This window comes from Lutjanus erythropterus, chromosome 2, assembly GCF_056507025.1.
Source record: "Lutjanus erythropterus isolate fLutEry1 chromosome 2, fLutEry1.hap2, whole genome shotgun sequence".
Taxonomy (NCBI): Eukaryota; Metazoa; Chordata; class Actinopteri; order Lutjaniformes; family Lutjanidae; genus Lutjanus; species Lutjanus erythropterus.
The window spans coordinates 24,244,705-24,264,482 of record NC_139318.1 but is presented as its reverse complement, the minus strand read 5'-3'; the positions used below and the strand labels follow the sequence as shown (position 1 = coordinate 24,264,482).

The following is a 19,778-nucleotide window of genomic DNA, read 5'->3' as shown; positions in this document are numbered from 1 at the left end:
AATGTATAGTAATGTAAGACAAAAAATGCATTATTCTGTAAATGCAATGAATGATAACATAATTAATACATTTAATTGGGCAGTAATGCTTACTACTCAGCAACGATATAGTGCTTTTCCACTGCCGTCATTTTGACAGTTTGGACAATGTAAGCAGGGCGTCCTTCTGATTCAGCCTCCGTCTTTGTCAAACAGTGGTTTAGGGATAGTCTGAATGCTTCAGAGCTTACATTCTTGCCATGTTAATTGACATTCAAATCAACATTCAAATGCTTTGGATTTAGCCTTTTTGTTTTTTTTGTTTTTTTTTTTTTGTTTGAAGAGAGGAAGGAGACATTGCATTGGCTGCATCAAAAAAGAGGCTTAATACTGATGAAGATGGAGAAATGGAGAGCACTCTCTAAAGGGAGTCTTTCTTTAGGGGATGTGATCATGGCAAACTCAACCTTTTCTATGCACTCAACTGCTCAACACTTAAGTTGACTTTTGAGACTTTGGAGACAGGGATGTCCTCATCTCTTATAAATACAATAATGGCAAAGTATATGACTAAATAAGGACTGCAAATCTGAATAATCCATCAAAGCTTCAAATATTTATAGGTAGAGGTGCATGATGTACGTTTTTTTTTTTTTAGCTGATATGATAAACAGTAATTACCTGCTTATCATGACTGATACCAATAAGATGGCCAATACTTTCACTTTTTTTTTTTATTTTAAAAAGAAGTTCATATAACCTGTAGTTTCTGCACACCTGAGCGTAAGAAAGGCTAAGATGTAGTGAGGGAAGATGTATGATTTAACCCAGCTCTGACTGAACCAAATCTGACGGATTATGAAGCTCATCAAAAAACTTCACAAACATTCTTTGGATTCTACAGAGAATTTTACCTAAGATTTCAAATTAAATGGTTTGACATTCTGTCAAATTAGGTATTAGAAAAGCTGATATTTATCAGCTGATATGTGCTGATACTGACACAGACTAATATGACTGTGATGGGCTGATAATTAATCAGCTAATATTTATCATGTATCACTATTCACAGGTAATTCTCACTGGAGCTTTGAAGCCTCAAAAATGTTATTGAGGACAGCCCCATGATGGTTACAGGCCACATAACTCACAGATTTACCTGCTCTGCCTGCCTTTCTGAAAGGCTTCTATTCATTTACGAGAAGCCATCATGTACATATTGAATGGTTTCCATATGAAGAGGTGTGAGTGACAGGGATTTTTATGGTTATAAATTAACAGTGGAAGGAGAAGCACAATGACTCAAATATGCCAGTCAAGTGAATCAAGAGGACTTTTAGTAGAGTAGCATATTTTGATATTCTTGACACTCTTGACACAGAATGAGGTCATGTAGGAGTTTGTGCACACAGTATGTATGGGTACTGTATGTAGGAGAGCAATGTGTGTGCGTGCGTGTGTGAAGTGGAGGAGGATTTGACTGGATAATTGAGTCCAGCTGTGTTAGAGGAAACATGCTTCACTCTTGCATCTTGGTTGATAGTAGACAGGACTCTGCTGCTGCTGCTGCTGCTGCTGCTGCAGCTGCAGAGACACACTGGCTTAACCTTTAGACTGTACACTTGATGTTATCCACGCAGCCAGGGACAGGTGTAAAAAAAAAAAAAAAAAAAAGCTAATCCTCTGACACATGTTCTAATAATATTACACTTTACACACTGCCAAGATCACGGAGGACTTAAAAGCCTGAGGCCAACAAGTGTCTCACTACACACAAGGGCCACACACACAAACACACACATGCACATGTATCTTTACTTGTAGTTGTTAAGTACAATCTTGACATACTTGAGTTGAGTATTTCCATTTCATGCTACTTTATGCTTCTACTCCTTCTACTCTGCATTTTAGAGGTAAATATTGTACTTTTTACTCCACTACATTAATTTACCATTAAAGTTACTTATTCCTTTTGAAATTACAAAGAAATACGTTATTACTAACAAGTAGTATACAAAACATCTAAGATTGGCTCCACATGGTCAAACTATAACATTAAAATGGTCTTACATCTATTTATTTATGACAAAAAAAAAAAAAAAAACTAATATAATATTCTATAACAATAGAACTTTGTGAACTCTGTTACAAGTTAAGGTCGTGCATTTCAAATATTAGCAAAATGTAAAAGCACTCATTATACAGAGTATTTTTGCTTATTTTAGATTACAGTATTTCTAATTCTTCTTTTGTAAAAGATCTGAGGACCAGTATAAGTGTTACCTAAACGGACAACAAGTATTGACACATTTAATACATTCTCTTTTTATGTAAACCCATGTATACTTTATATATTATAACGTGTACTTTTTCTTCTTCTTTACTTGCTTCATTTAGTAAACTCCATTTATGTAGAAAAGTGTGTAAAAATATGTAAGTAGTAATACTGAGTAAGTAACACTGAAACAATAGGAGCTAAAGTACTGAAAGTGGTGACAGACCACACAGGAAGTATGGGTGGGAGGCTTGACATATATAGATATATAGAAGATATAATATTCAGTCATACCGAAAGACCACACACACTTATTTATGTATCAGAATGAAAACAGTTTTACTTACTCCTGCTCTTAAATGATACACAGGGTGTGTTTGATTCAAACTGAACAGTAAATCATCCAACATGAGTTTCTTTTAAGCCTTTGATGAAGCCACAAAATTGGTCAAACATGATTGCACCTTGTGCCATCCACTCCTGGTCTGAGCAGGCAGGCAACCACAAATCCTGGTAATCAGCTGTGACATGCCCTTTACTGTGCCATTCCTCCCACTTTAGTGTAGTTAAGTTCATGGCGAGCCACCAAAACACCAAATGGTCCCAGGCAAGAAGAACACTTGTGTTTGTCCAATAAAAACACATTCATTTTTGGATAAAGCCCAACCATGCACAAAATCATTTCAGGCCCTTAAGTCTTTGTGCACGTTATTAGTTGATTTTGTCTTTGTTATCTTTGACTTGGTGTTTCATCTGATGTAACAAATCTTAACAATCCTTTTCCCAACACCCTTCAACATGCCTGTGTCTGTCTTTTATTGCACCACAAGTCAAGTTCAGAAGTTCTGAAGCAGCTTCATGCCTTGTGCCTCGTTATACCTTTATGGTTTCGATCAGAACAGAGCTGTAAAATAGAGTCGTCTTGACCAGGACGGACTTCCATATGTGCTGGATCACAGCCGACAGTCTGCTGGCTGAACCCTTCCAGTGCAGATTCATTAGCAAGCTGAATGCCACAGTGATTTACAGCTACTGCAGCTACAGCTACACCGCAGCAAGTTGGCCGACCAAGGATAATTTTTTGCTCCTCAACTTTACCTCATTTGCCACAGTGAAAAGACACACTTAGTCGCTCCGTACTGCAGTTGCTGTGCCAGATAGTGCACCAGCTCCTGAGAGACAACGGCTAACTTGATTTTAATTATGGAGCAGACGTTTCAGGCTATATCATGAATGAGATTTATGATGTACCCCATCAAATTAGAGTGGATTAGTATCATCTGTCTGTCTGTCATACAGACATATTCAGACGTAACATAGCACCATTAGAAAGGCAACTCATGCAATATTGATATGGAGAATAACCTGTCTGGGAAAGATAAGACGGGGCTTGTAGTGGTGTCCAAATTGGTCAGTGCTTGTGTGTGTTAATCTCTTTGTGTGCATGTCCAAGTGATTGGTTTAGGAGGAACTGGGGGAGAAAAGTGTTTGGTATCTTTACAGGGCCAGATCTTTGTACAGCATATGTGAGTTATTTTAGTTTTGAAGCTGCCTTTGCTCATTTCCAACTGATGTCTCTGTTTATTTCATGGTCAGCAGGGCACAGCTTTGAAAATGTATCAGTGGATATTCCAGCATGTTCCTTTTTAAGAACAGTTATGTGAGATGCAGCCTGTGTCCAGGACACGTTTCTCTTTAAAGGGCCACTATGAAAGATTGTGACTTTAGTTATGATATAATTGTGAAGAATGATGTCTGCTGCAGTTGGATAATACCAGCTGCTTTATTGGCCTTGCACAATGGCACCAAACTACAGCTTTAGCTTCAGTCCCATTTTGTATTACTGTGCAATATGACCAAAAAATAGTTTTTATAAAATGACCACATTAAAGCCTATTTCTTATTACAGTTTCAACTATATACTCAACTAAAAAAATATACTGAAGTTGCACCTGCAGCCATTTTCTTCTATATTCAGGATTTTTTACCACATGGTGTGCCATGGGCTAAAGCCTCATCTGCAACATCTGAGTTTGTTTTGAACACTCACCTGTACTTTTCTCTCACCCATAGACTCTTTCTGTACTGTCTGATTATCATGTAGGTGGTAAAAGATCATGTAGTGGTGTTTGAGTCTGTTGTGGTGACTGGTCTGCAACAATACAATTTTCTAGTCTAGTGTCAGAATTTTCATACCCAAACCAAGGATGTTTTTGGCAACTAATTTAATTTCTCTATCATTTGAACAGAATTTAGACAAGTCAACTAGTCTAAAGTAAGAAGGCACAATTTATTCATTAATAAGATTAAACATAAGAAAATGTGTGTATTAAGAGCAATTTCAATAACCAGATTGCATGTGTAGTATTTCTCCCAATGCATTATGAGCCTTGAACATTATCCTACATGTCAACTTTTAATATATGTATATATGTGTCATATATGACACCATTTACTTGCACCTAATGTTAGTTGCCACACAGTGTGGCTAATGTTAGCAGTGCTAGCACCAACAGTCTGCTCTCCTTGCAGGTTAACATCCACATGCCTGCATTGAATGTGGTTACACATTGCTCTGAAGTGATAATGCACCAGTTTATTTTGACACAGCCTACGCACAACATTATTTTCATTTTCTAGATCAAAATACTGACCAACCTTGCTCATTCCCTGCAACATTATCTGCTTCACTTTGCTGATTACAACATCCAGGCCATCTGGACATTATCACAGGTAGAGGGGCTGCAGCCCCAACTAGTGGCAATCGGCTCCATAACATCTTAGAAGCAACAGTTAACTGGTGTTGTACATTAATAAAATGCTAAGAATTAGTTTAACCAAATAGTATTTTTGGTGCCTAGTAGCATTGGTAGTAACATTTAATTGTTTGGTTGATTAATCACATACATCCTACTCCTCAACTACATCCATGTGACAGAAGTAGCCGCCTTTTTTCGGTACAAGCTCCTTGTTTTGTCTTGGCTGGTCGGAGTCCTTCCTCTGCTACCCAATTCTGTGTCACGTTCATTCGTATTTGTTTCTGTCTCATATATGCTGTCTCATGTATTGCTCAGCTGGATCGTCACATCACACAACACTGTGTGTATCTATGTTGTTGTACCATGGCTGCTCTCAGGAGCTCTGAGGGGCAAAGGCTCAAAGTTTAAAATTTACCAGCCCAGGCTTGGTTTGTCTAAACACAGTACTTGATTCCCTGCTCTTGTCAGGTTGACAGGTCCAGCTGCTGGAAGTCAGCATGCACAACATCAATAGATTAGCTGGTTTGCAGTTTGTCTTTCAGATCTCGTCAAACCCTCGTCTCCTCTTCATTCATGCTGTGCTGTGCTCTCTGCTCTGGCCCCTGTGTCTGTGCAGCTGTGCATTATCAAATGCTGGCAGTCTGTCTCCTCACAAAAAAGTAAAAAAAAAACAACTTCTAAATCATGTGCAAATCAGCAATGTAGCATATTGAAGCCCCGCTTGAAAACGGGGGCAAAGTGAATTTGAAAGGCAAAGCTGGAGGCATGTGCCCACGTGCCCCTTGTCTTTTGAAACTGTTTGGCTCTGTCTCCTTTTCCTTGGCTGTTTCATTGATAAGCAGCAGGCAGGCAGTGTGGAGAGGATTAAAGGCCTGAACAGAGCCGAGTCCTGGTTTGATAAATACACACTTCCTTCTGGAAATCCTGGCTCAGTCCCATCATAGGCTCTGGGTGATTAGATGGTGGCATCCAGTGCAGCCATGACTAAAGCACATGCACTGTTCTATACAATGCTGACTTGTTCAGGGTATGCACATTATGGAGACGGCTTGCCATCAGTTTATCCTCGAATCAAAGGATTATTACAGTATGCTCCGACCATACACTCTTTTTGTTTCCCTTTCCTCTGTGTCTGATCTTCTTCATGGTCCTCCATGCACTCTCAGATTAAACTGCATGTATGTATCCGTCTCACAGGGCCAGTGAGGCAGTGCAGACCTTGTAAAAAACCATGGAGACAGTCAGTGCTTTGCAGGATGAGACAGATGTAATAGGATGCCAGAAAGCTGCACTCGTCTCTCCTCCTCCTCTTCCTTCACACTCCTCTAGAGACTCTCAGAGCTCATCGTTTGCCTTCTGCATGTTAATGATATCCTGTGTATAAATACTGAGGGCACGGAGCCATCCAAAACCAACCCTTTTGAAGCCCTCCAGATTAATTGACCCGGAGGCTCTCGACTGACACTCAGCCTTTTACAGGAAATCAGCGAGGAGAAGTGGGTACAGACAGAGCAGAGATGGGAGAATGAGTTTTGCTGAATGCTGAAGTCGATCCTTTGTGATGGATTGGTCTGCTGTAGAAGAGCCAGTATAGAAAAGGTAGTGTGTCTGTCCCATAAAACAAGTCTCTGAGCTACATTTATTACTGTGTTAAAATACTCAGCTCCCAGAGATGTGGCTGGTACAGAGGCCTAATTACTGACCCTCTGCTCCTAATTCCTGCGAAATGAGGACAGCGACTGGAGAAAAGAGATCTTGTGTCCTTTGTCTGTTTCACTCTTAAACGCTTTAACCCCAAGCATTAAGAACATACATCTAGCCCCTGCAGAGTTAAGACCGTTTTGTTATTACTGAATTTATTTAATAATGATGATGATATTAATTATCTTTTTTTTTTTTTCAATTTTTCTGTCAAAAAATGTCAAAGGTAGTGATACCTCTGACAATAAATCTTCTGGAGTTCAGCCTGGCATCATGGGTGGTTGTCAGTCCACCCCTTTGCTTGAGACTGAAATATGTTAATAATTATTTAATGGATTGCCATGCAAGTTTGTACAGACATGACTAATCCTCAGAAGATACAGTTTATAGACTTTGATGATTCCCTCACGTCTTCCTGTAGTGCCACCAGCAGGTCAAACTTTTCATTTATCTTATGAAATGTGATGAATTTTAATAATGTTGGTGATCCTCTGACTTTTTATCACATGCCACCATGAGGTTTAAATTTGAGTTTGTATGCTACTTTGGTTCATGGACTAATATCTGCAAAACTAATGACTAATGACCAACCCATCAACCCGTCTTAAATACAAACAAAGATGCTCTATAACAAGATCACACGCAGTAGTATGAAAGTGTACACTTACTGTCTTCTACATCGGCATGGTTGGAAGTGTTGTAAATGTCATTTGTATGGATGAAAATATACAACACAGTACACTAGATACAGTACAAATCTAATGTTTGCACCTTATTTTGCTGTTTTTATCTGCTAGCTCAGTGATAGTTATTTTTTTTCCTGTCATACACCCATTTAAAAGCCAAAAAGTTCACACCCCACATTTTCTTTTATCAATCATTAACAATGATAGGAGAAGCAACTAATAAATACACAGTTACACAGTTTGAGAACCACTGTGCTCCTAGTCTCCTGGTAGGGCAGTGATGAAACCCAAGTAACACGAACATGACTCAAATGTTAGCATATGTCAGCATGCGAACTTGTTAAACTAAGATGGTGAACTTGATGAACAGTATACCTGCCAAACACCAGAATGTTAGCCTTGATATTGTGAGCATGTTAGCAAGCTGCTATTAGCTTAGAGCTCCGCTGTGCCTAAGATGAGCACTAGCATGGTTTTAGACTCATTTATTTTTGTGTATACAGTATATTTCTTTATATCAACCACCTACCAGGTCTATAAATTCCAAAATTGCAGTTTTCAGTGTGGCAGTCAAGTGAAAAACTGAATAATGTAAAAGTGACTTAATAAGCAGCAGATTTAGCAGCAGCAGTCCAGGAGCACTTCTAACCATCAGAGGAGGGTCGAGGATTTACCTGTTGTGCACAAAGAACAGTGTCTGGGTGGAAAGCTGAGGAGGATAGAAAAAGGGGACAAAAAAGGAGCCTGGTTGTGCTTAGGGATGTGATAAAGCATCTCTGACCACTTTTAGGGATTAGCAGAGAGTAGAGGTGCCTGTTCCCTAAACCTCTCAACCATAAACAGCAATTATTCATGGGGGAGCTGCGTCCCTTACAGGCAGATAGGTCAATCAAGTAGAACTGGTGCAAAATGAGGGATGGTGAGACCATAAAAATAGGCCATCCCAGTGGAGTGAATGAGAATATATTAAACACTAGGCTTTCTATTGTTAGTAAAACCTAAATCCTACCCATCCTTTGCATAGTCTGTCAGTTGGGTGCATCTCATTTTGATGCAGCTAATTAATGTCCAGTTCAATCATTTTATTATTACTATTTGATTACAAGACTGAAATGTGGCGTGGATTGATTGGTGTGGCTGGATTCTCTGCTCATTTAAATCACCATTTCATTTCTGTAATGGCGAATTAATTGCCTCGCCTCTCAAAGTGCATCTCAGGACACCTCTCAGTCTATTGTTGGATAGACAAAGTTTACCACACATGCCATCCTCTTTTCCGCCTTGCACTGATGTTATGAAGACATGCATGTGCTGCCGTCCTGTCAGCCTGATGTAAGTGCGTATGAGGCAGAGTTAAGTAAAGGAATAATGGGGAAAGCACTCTGGAGCAGCTAGATATCAACTTCATTAGATGTGATTAGCATTATGGACGCTCTCTGAAGGGGGGCGCTTTGATGTTGGCGCTGCTCATCCCTTTTTCTGCTGCACTGTGAAACCCTATCCCCCACCCTGCTCCGGCTCTCTCCCTCCTCTGCTCTTATTTCCCTCCCTCTCCCTCTTTGTCTCCTCCTCAGGGTTGGTTGATTGATTAATGCTCAGATAGGATCCAGACGAGGGTATGGGTTTGAAGGGATTGTGTGTGTGTGTTTGTGTGTGTGTGTGTGTGTGTGTGTGTGTGTCCGTGTCCACTTCAATGTCTATGTGCTATGGTCCTTCTATTTGAAAGCACCCGAGGCGGAGACAGTTTAAACTGATTATGCAGCAATCAGAGCCCATGACTCTCTGGATCATTATGGTCACCAGCATTTTACATTTAAGAAGTTGATGCCTTGCTTGAGCATAGCATTGTTTGGAGTGAGGTAGGAAGACAAAGGACAAGAAGACAAAGGAAAGAAAGAGGGAAATGTTGTGGTATTTCGTGCCACAACAGGTTGTCTACTTTTGAACGAACATGTCTATAGTTATATATTTTAACAATAGTTTCCAATCCTTCCATGTTTAGCCGAACAATGTTATTACTGCCTCTAAAACACTAGTGTAGTATCTGACCTGGTCTGGCCTTAATTTGGACTGGTTTACTGTGTTGTATTGATGTAATTTGTCCAATAACCATCTAATGATTTAACAAATTAGAAGAAATCATTCAGTATTTTCTCAGCAAAGGCTCTGGTGATGGCAAGGTCAGTCTGTCAGTCTACCACTTTGGTCCAGGCTTTAATATCTCAACAGTTATTTGATGGACTGCTGTGTTATCTAGACAACATGTTTGTTTAATACCCTGTCAAACATAAAAAAACTGCATTGCGGAATTCCCCAGGGCAGATGTCTAGGACCTCTCTCATATTACATATTTACATATGATTTACCATATGTATTGATAAATGCAAAAAATCCTCAAGCATTTAAAAAATTAAGAGTCTGATAGTTGACTCCTGGCAAGCTTTAAGAAAAGATTGAGAGCTGTGCGTGGTGTAGCTATTGAGCAGGTTAAATAGGCTAAGTCATTGGCTGTCACATGTCATGGTCAACTTATTTTAATAATTTGGTTGCTAAGATGCTAATATGAATAACCATTTCGATCATCAGAAAGTCTGCTTAATTTTTAATTGGAGTTTGTGTTAATGTTACTTTTACTGCAGCAACTACTTCTAGGAATCTTAAATAAATAATTGAATGGCATTTATAGAGACATTCGTGGTCCCCAGAGGATAAACAACCATGAGTTTGGTGATCCCCTGACTTTTTCTCTCACACCACCATGAGGTTGACAGTGGTATTTTTTGTGAAATGTTTCAACAGCTATTGGGTGGATTACTCTGAAATTTAGTACAATATTCTTTTCCCCTGCAGGATGCGTTTGGATAACTTTGGTGATCTCTTCAGCATGCGAGCATTGTCACTGTGAGCATGGCTGCACTCTGCTGTCAGCATTTAGCTAAAAGTTAAAGATTCTAACTATAGCCTCACAGGGTTGTTCGCGTGACTTTGACTCTTAGTCCAGTTTAAACTAGGATGGTGCCACATAGAAAAACAAATTAAAGCAAATTACCAGTTACCGGTATTACTCTGGCTTGGTTTTATTCTGAGAGATATTCTAACAATCCTGTGTTCTTTCTTTTTCCAGGAAGGACCAACATCTGCTGTCTTCAGTAAACTGCTGGTACCTGGTGTTGAACCAGACGAGGCGAGAGAGCCGTGACCACGCCACCCTCAGTGACATCTACACCAACAATGTCATTGTCCGCCTGGCCCAGATCAGCGAGGATGTCATCCGCCTGTTCAAGAAGGTCAGTGCGACTATTATCCTTCACTCTTTGTTCATCACTCTCTCATCACAAAATGTCAAAGTCCAGGAAACATGCAAACACCAAGCAATTAGCTTTAAACTTGTTTTTGATGCGTTGCCATAAAGTTGAACTCCCAAACTCCTGAAATGAAAGCAGCCTCCCTAACCTTTGTCTTCAGTTTGGCTGTAGCAGACAAACTGACGGTATCTCGAAGAAATGTGCTGCTTTGAGCTCCGTCTCAGTGCACATGGAGGCAGCAGAAGTTGTAGGAGTTCAGTCTGGCCTGCAGTAAATAGCATTTGGAAAAGTGAAGCCGAGACCCTCTGGCCCAACAGCCTGCAGCCCCGACTAGTGTGAGCAACGTTTGGCTCGCTGTCAGCACATAGCAGAGATGACTGAGGTCTTATCCAAACACCAGAACCCTGTTTTCACCTTGCAGGCCTTCCTGTAGGCAAGTTACACTCTGCTTACTAGGCTCCATTCAGATATTACTCTGTCTGTGCCAGAGCTGAAAATGAGCAACACTCCCTCCCTTTTTGAGTCAGGTGCCCTCAGGTAGCTTTTTCTATATTTGAAAGTATGAATGGATGGCTCTACTGCTGATGTTTGCTGGCAGACATATTGGGAGGCAATTAATAATGTATCAAAAATGTCACAGAGTGCAGGAAAAAAAAATTAAAACTGAAATGAGTGAAAGAGCTTTGGATGACTGACTGTTGGACTTGACAAGGTGATCAAGGACAAAAAGAACTGCTGCTGACAATAACTTGATCAAGGGCTTGTTTAACAGTGTAGTAGGAATATTATTGATGTATTATATCTATTATCTAATTTATTACAGTATTAGCTTGTTTTATTTTCCTAATTTATGTGAATTTATGTGAACATGTAAATTTATGTAGTCCAGTTGACAACAACCTGTTACGTCACTGTAAGTGCAATAAAAGCTTCTCAACAAAATTGATTTATTAATGTAATCCATCTAAGATCAGAGATAGACAGATGTCGACCCCAAACTAGTCAAGCCAAAGCTAGCCAGTTAGCCAGCTTCCCTCCCTCAAACAATTGTGTGCTGTGAGACTCATGTCAGATGTAGGAGTCATGTTGAATTACTGCTGATGAAAACCCAACATTTGCTGACCCCCCCCCCCAATAATAAAAGCTTTTTAATAACAAAATAATGATGGACCTTTATTGTGAAGAATTTATGGGGAATGAAATGTAAAGACAAGTTCGATAAGGCTCATAATTTGGGTGTGTATTTGAGGTAGAAGTAAGGGGGTAGGCAGTACTGACTACTCTTGTAATAATGTAGTAATGATTACCGAGTATTCATTTGTTGAAACATCAACATGGTAACGAGTGTGGCGGCTGCTGTGATGCCATTACAGGAGGGTTTAATATGTTATTATGCCGTACATATATAGATGGGATATGGTATTCTCTGTAGGTGACTGTTTTGATTAAACTTAAATTTATACCAATCATGAACCAGAGAAAAATCACCAGATCTTTTGTATATTTTAAAGGGGTGGTGCTCACGTCTCACATAATGCAGTTACAATAAGAGAAGCAAATGTGGATGTACAGAAAGCAGTGTTCCCCTGCTGTCTGCTCAGTGATCCATAACTCTCTACATAAATTAATCACAAAGAGAATAAATTAATAATCTGCATCGGGTTCAACTGTGCTATTTTGGGCCTTTCATAGCGGGAAGATTTTCATAATGTATATTTGCAGGCGTTACTATAAGCGATGTTACAACCTGACCTGCCACAGCTCTTACACTGTGTTGCATCACAGTCTCTCACTCACTGGTTGAACCCTCCCTGCCCCCCTGAGCCTCTGCAGTACATGCTGCAGTCTGTCTCACTTCAGAGCCACTGATGCATACAGATGCCATTCACCAGCTGTTGGAGCCTTCTGAGGATTCTCCCCATTTATCAAATTCAGTCCAACGCTTGCTCGCCCAGGACTTAATGCCTGCACTCCAGATAAAAACAAAGTAAAGACAACAAATCCCTCCTGTATTACTGAGGTTATTTTGTTTGATCTCCTCCGGGTACATTTCCTAATCTAGTTTAGTGAAGAACTGCTGGGGCTGTTTGGAGTTTTTCTTCCCTGTTTGATGATTAGTTACATTTCTGACTCACCAGCAGCAAGTTTTTTCAAGCACAGTTATTATAGCCGAGCAGGGTGTGGACAAAAATGTTAACTTTCATCTGCCTATGAATCCCTCTGAACAGTCGGTAGGTGTGGCCGGTAGGAGCTAGTGTGTGTGTTTGTGTGCGCGTGTGGATGTGTTCATGAGTGAACTGCATGTGCACTTGCCTTGTCTCTGTTCAGTTAGTCATTTTTTCAGCACAGCTCCTCCTTGTTATATTGATCTGACAGAAAATGATACTTCTCATAATGATTCACGTGTGTAAAGGCTGTTATGCACCTTGCTGAGTCACTTTGTTGCACCAGAATTAATGAGTCAGCTGTTGACTGATACTGTGAGAGCACAGGGGTCAACTATTTTAAATGTTATTGCCGTATCTGACAGCAAACCACATGCTGCGCACTTCAGTGTGCAGCATGTGAGGCATCAGCAGGTATTGTTAGCTGCACGCCGACAGCTCACTGTTCTCCCCTAATTAGCTGTATGCGTCAGTCTCCAGCTGACATATGTCATTGTTTCACTTACGAGCATTTTGACCTTTTCACTTTCAACAATTTTCTTTCTTGTCCATCGCCTGTTAATTCTCCTAAAAATCTTACTGGCAAGTTGGATTTCTTTTGATGTTTTAGCAGCCTCAGTTTTTATTCTCTGCAGTATAAGTCAGCTTTCATGTTGCCTCCTGAGGCCGTTTCTCTCTGTGTCAAAATGCAGCGTGTTTCACATTATTTATTCTCACTCATAACAGCAACCAAACTTCCAAACTCTGTAAAAGATTATTGTTTGTAGCCACATATGTTTCTTGCAATTACTTGTGCAGCAGTAACTAGAAGATCATTCAATGCATGTGGAATTCCACCAAGACCAGTAGTCAGTACTTAACTATATATGTCTGGATATATTTCCAAAATTAATAAAATGAACAGGCTCATTTTATTTGAATCAACTTGGAAAAAACTAACAGTTAAAGCATAATTTAGATATGGCTTATTTCTCACATACCTGCTGTATTTGTTGTTACAGTGATGCTTGAGATGGTTGTTATGTTTTGTTGTATGTTTAGTTGCGGCACACCATTCGTTTTAATTATTACAGGTTTGTGTATTCAGATTCAGTTCATTTTTGCCACAGACAGCAGTATTACAATTGACCTATCCTGAAATGTTGAAGAGAGCGAAAGTAATTTGTTGATGGGTTCTTCCGTGTTTAATGTAAATTTAACTTAAGTTTGATGTAAATTGGGATAGTAGTTTTTCTGTTATCCTGTATAACAGTCAAACAAACAAACTGAACTGAAAACAGTGGTGGTCTGTTATTTCAAACTTCATCATCTTAATGCGGCTTCACTTCTTGTCTTGACTTTTCCAGTGTGCTGTTCTACCATCTCAGCTTTGCCCCACCACTTCCTTCCACAGCAGGGGATCATCATCTAATGATGGTAGATCGGGATGCACTGATTTATTGGCCGAGAATCCCCTTGTTGACTGCGATTGGCCTGTCTGCCAATAAGATGAAATTAACCAATGACAGCGGCTGTTTATCTTATGTGTCACATCAGTTTTGCGCTGACTAAATGTTTTGTTGGTTATTTGCAATCAGACTCAACAGTATCTGCTGTGTCAGAGAGAACACAGCTCTGCTGCAACCACAAGAAAGCATCAGCGCCAGCATTAGCTATTGGCCTGATTGTTATTTTAAACATTGGTATCAGTTCAGAATTCCACATCACACAAAGTTGATATTATTATTGACTCATAAATCAAAGAAAATCTAACTTTCTTTCAATAATGTGGCATATTTTAAAAACATAAATAATACAAAAACTCTAACAGGCTCATACAAGCTTTTTTGGTCTCTAAGTCCACGTCTTCTTTGTGGTTTTGGCCCAAAATGTCCTCAGCTCTCATAGCTGTGGTGTTACCTTAAGCCAGGCAGAAGAAAACATCAGAATATGTGATTAGATGGAGGAATTAAACTGAGCTGCTACAAGTGGCTGGGTGACCCATCCACATCCGGCCCATATTATAAACATTATACCTACTGTACTGTATGGCTAAAACATGAGGTTGAAACTAGGAAAACTGAAAAGTCTACATTTCTCTGTATGTTTTGAATAAATTAGTCTACATTTTTAGTCAAAAACCTACATTTAATATCCACTTCACCACTTGGTGATACTAAAGAGTGGCTAGTAATGACAGCAAATATTAATGTAGCAAAGAAGAAAAACAATTGTCATGGGATTAACAGGGTAATCATGTAGTTTCTGTTGTGATTGTATTAAAGATGCTTTTTATATCATCCCCTCCCAAACATAACAACTTCTGGTGACTCTATGAAGTTACATGAGGTGTTGCATCTGTGTTTTTGAATGTGTCACACCATTACACTGAGATGTGCTGCCACCAAGACATTTTCATTTTCTCACCAAGACATCTTCAAATAAAGGCTTCCTGTCTCTCTCCCACACAAATAGACACCATTACATGCAGTCTATCAGTTATTTCTCCTTCCAGACCAGGCGTGTCCCATGTTTTTGATCACAATAAAAGTGGTTTGATGTGACACAGTCGCAGTGTGTATGTATTAAAACTGCAAGAAGGCAGAACTGTGCAGCTTCACGAGGTGTTGGCTGCATTTCTGACAGTCTCTTCAGTTTCCAAACAAAACAAATTAGAGAGTAATGATGGCTTCAGCAAACTTTTAAAATGAGATGAAACTGGAAATAGGACTTGTTGTTCCTCCTGATACATTATTGATTTTTACTTATGTCTGCAGAGCACAGTGAGACATCAAAACACTGTGTTTTTCTTTGTCAGAGGAAGTCACACATCGTCTTCACCCCCCTTGATGCACTTCTCACACACACACACACACACACACACACACACACACACACACACACACACACACACACACACACACACACACACACACACACTTAGATAATAAATGAGAAAGTGACTTGCATGTGGCACTTCACAGTTACATGTCTTCACTGTTCAACAACAACTAGAGATATAGTGAGTAGGTGTGTGTAATTAATACCTCATGTGCATGAATTTGTACTCTATTAAGAAATTCAAAGTCCCACAGCAGTGTGATTGCTCGTGCTTTGTACAATTCACTTATGAGCCTTGGTCGTATAAGTGTCCTCCATATTTGTGGAAGGAAGAGCTGGCAAGATGAATGAAGAAGGGAAATGTCTGTGCTTTTCATTAGAGTTTCAAACTTAAGAGAACAAAATAGGAATTCAAATAGTCTGATGTAAAGTTGCAATATCTAAGAATATTATTATTATTATTATTATTATTATTATTATTGTTATTATTATTATTATTATTATTATTAAAAATAACTAACATCTCAAAAGCATTTAAAGAGAAGTTTTGACATTATGTCGAAGACGTCTACCACTGTGTTGTGGAGATATTTACCTTAACATGCTAACAAGGTAGCCTCAGCTCATCTTGAAAAAATAAACTCACAAAATGTCGTGAAAGCAAAGATTTTTTCCACCTTTGTAATGAAAAAAAAAAGACTTCTGAATTCAAGTTTTTCTCTTCTATTGAACTAAGACCAACTTAATTGTCTTGTTAACTCATCATATCATTCAAGCTTGACAAAAACAAAATAAAACTAACCAAAACCTTCCATGCCCATTCTGGCGCAGCTCCTGCCAGCAATCCGGGTCCCCCCTCGCCCTGAGCCTGAAAACCTCCTCCTCCTGGCGGTCCAAAGCTCCTGTGCCTGTCGCGCAACAAAAATTATGTCATATCTTGTGTCATGTTGAGCACGAAGGCTCCAAAAGGTGTTCCAGTGCTTGCTCATGAGTTTTTCTAGTCTGCCACAGTGGGAGCCATGACTCTCATTTCAACATTGAGGAAGACTGGATGAGCAGCATTAACTGTACAAACATCATATGAAAAGACAACTGTGTAGTTGAAACTACAAACTGTCAAAGCTACAGAAAGATTTGAAGATGCCTGCACTCTTATACACACTGTTGAAACTGCATGTGTTCAAGCAGGTTGAATCGTAAAACACCTGTGATATAATTTATATTCAATTGTCTCCTTAAAAATCAGTACTATGATGAAATATGAATCAGTCTCTCTTCAGAGTTCCTACAGCTTTTTAAGAGTAAAATTAAAGCACTTTCAAGATACCCAAACCAAAACTTTCCAGACTCTCACAGCCTTTATCATCACATCTAAATTAATAAAAATGTAATTACAAATTCCTTTATACCACAGCAATATTGTCACTTTATTTTAACAGCTGTTCATATTAAGGGTTCAGAGAATGACAATTGTGATGATGGGATCTTTTCAGTGGAAACTTTAAAATGTTTTTGGTTTACATGACTGATTGTGTATTTTGGGTGCTTAATTAAGATTAACTTAATATGAACTTAATATGTTAGGAAGCTAAACATTCAGCTAAAGGAGTCATGTTTGTGTCCACCAGATGAGTTTAGGTCCATTATTCATGCTTTTTTACATCTCTGTGGTCTTCACAAACTTCTCCTGAGAAAAATATACACCTTTTTAGCTCCTACATGCAGCTGTAGCTTGTTTCTTTGTCAAAGGGACAAAAAAAATAAAATAAAATATCAGCTTCTAATAATAAACATGACCATACTGGTTGGCATTGGCATCAGTTACTGATTTCAGAGGAACCTTTTCATGAATTTAAATATTGGACAGGTTGAAATACTGAGCTGCTGGCAGCAGTAAATGAAAATTCAAGGACTCATTAAAGTCAGTAGGATTCATCCTCTGATGTCTGACTATCTGACCAGTTTTGGTGCCACTTTATCCAATGGCTGTTGAGATATTTTTCTATGACCCACCAAAGTCATCGTGTCAGCATAACTGACTGAGTTTGTTCCAACAGGCCACAGCTGAAGGCTCAAACATGATTTGTTTTTTCACCCGTGTTCTGCGCTGTGTTTCAGAGCAAGGACATCGGGATCCAGATGCACGAGGAGCTGGTGAAGGTGACAAATGAACTCTACACTGTAAGTAATACACTGTGTCTCCTACAGATCGATCTCTCACGCTTTATCTCATCACTGAGCTCATCCACTTCTTTTTCTTCTCTGTCTTTCTGACATTTTTTTCACGTTCTTTATTTTTTCTTCTCTTTTATCACCTTTTTTCCTCTTTGTACACTGTGAAATACTTTGCCCCCCCCCCCCCCCCTCTTAGTATTTCCCCTTTAGGCTATCTTTTCAGGATCTACTGGGAAATTGATTTAGTTTTCAAAGGTGTCTTTTGAAATATTAGACTTTGCCCAGGTGTATACACCAAGTAAAGCAAGTACAAGTCCCACTGTTGAGACCATGTTAGCTATGTTGAAAACTGGAGGCACCAGTGGGACTGGAGTTAATTTAATTTTGTCGTTATTTATTTAATTTTGTCCTAGAACATGAGTGCCATCAGCCCACCTGTTTCTATTATACACTCAGTTGCCAGTTTGTTAGGTAGAGCAAGCTAAAAGTAATGTCCTAAACTAAACAGTGTTAAAAGGTGTGTGATGTGTTGCAGCTCATGGTCATTTTGGAGGATGTAATTCCTAGTGCTGTTAAAATTTTATTGCATTATACCAGGGGTTCTCAAAGTGCAGCCAGTGGGCCCTCAGAAACATTTTGTGTGGTCACATGTGACATGAAATACAAGCGTTATATTTGAATCATTTGGTGTCCATTTAAATACTTTCACTTTGATTAACCTACATTTAACAAACTACTCAGCTACTGCATCACACTGTGCCCCCTAACACGCATCTGTCAGATTATTGACAATTTGTAGAAAGCTAATAGCTGCATGACAGAGATTACATAATGTCATCAATGCTAGTGTTTTTTTTTTGTTGGACAACTCGTCAGCTGAATACGGAAGAGAGATGAAAAAGCTACCATGGTTTAGAAAGTAATTTTTTATGTTTAACACCATTATCATACTAATCACAAACCCTACAAGTTCATGGGTTTTCCAATCACATGCTGGCTCTCTAAATTAGCACTGAGAAAGCCTGTAGTGTACAGAGAGATTCTTCCATTATTTACTCTCTCATTGACATAAATATGTTGGATATAATATAAGAAGCACCTCTCTGTATAATGCAACATTATTCAACTGCACCACAAACTGCTGCCCTCAAAAATACCAAAGTTTTGTATCAACTTCTCTCGAAAACAGGCCCAAAATAAACACTGAACTTTACCAGTTTCATGAAGGATGTATTGCAGAGCTGTTGCATTAGACTGCATTAGTTGAAGCTAAATGCACTTAATAAACTGCCAGATGAGTGTAAAATAAAGGCCACTGAACTTGCTCCCCAGATATCTCCTGAGAATGTGCTGTGTTGTTTTCTTGTTTGGTTGTGAGGTCAAGTTGGAAAAATAATCATGGGCTATTTTTAAGTTATGCAGCACATTTTTTTTATAAAGTGAATTGTTATTATTCAATTAATTTCTTAATAAAATCTTGTATGTATTGCATACCTGGGATTACGATGAGAGGCAGTTATAAATGATGAAATGGAACAGTACATTTCTCTCCAAGTCAACCAGTTTCTGGGCTTAAATCGCTTTCACATCTGGCGGCTCCCTCAGCACTGCTCCTGTTCAGGGGTCACATCACTGTCTGTCTCTGAGGAGGCCTGCGAAAGACCTGCCTGTCTTTACACATGACTTTATCATTCCTTAAAGAGGTTGAAAGCTTTGGAGAAGAAATGATATGCAGATTCATGATGTGCACCTTGTTTCCATAACAATGGACGCACTTATTCATTTTAGATCACCTGTCCGGCTCAGTTGCTTTATGGTATCTGATGTCACTACTTTGCCTATATGTGACTATAATGATCAATTTCTCTGCTAGTACAATATGCTCATTTCATCGGTGTTGTTGTTGTGTTGAA

The 19,778-nt window shown here is 39.1% G+C and overlaps 1 protein-coding gene across 2 annotated transcripts in view; it reads left to right on the top strand.

The window, feature by feature from the left end:
* srgap3 (SLIT-ROBO Rho GTPase activating protein 3) overlaps positions 1-19,778 on the top strand; it is an 84,662-nt gene that overhangs the window by 25,747 nt on the left and 39,137 nt on the right. For both annotated transcript variants that reach the window (XM_084733757.1, XM_084733748.1), the window contains exons 3-4: positions 10,525-10,687; positions 17,809-17,871. In XM_084733757.1, coding sequence (XP_084589883.1) covers positions 10,525-10,687; positions 17,809-17,871 — 226 coding nt within the window. The remainder of the gene's footprint in view (positions 1-10,524; positions 10,688-17,808; positions 17,872-19,778) is intronic.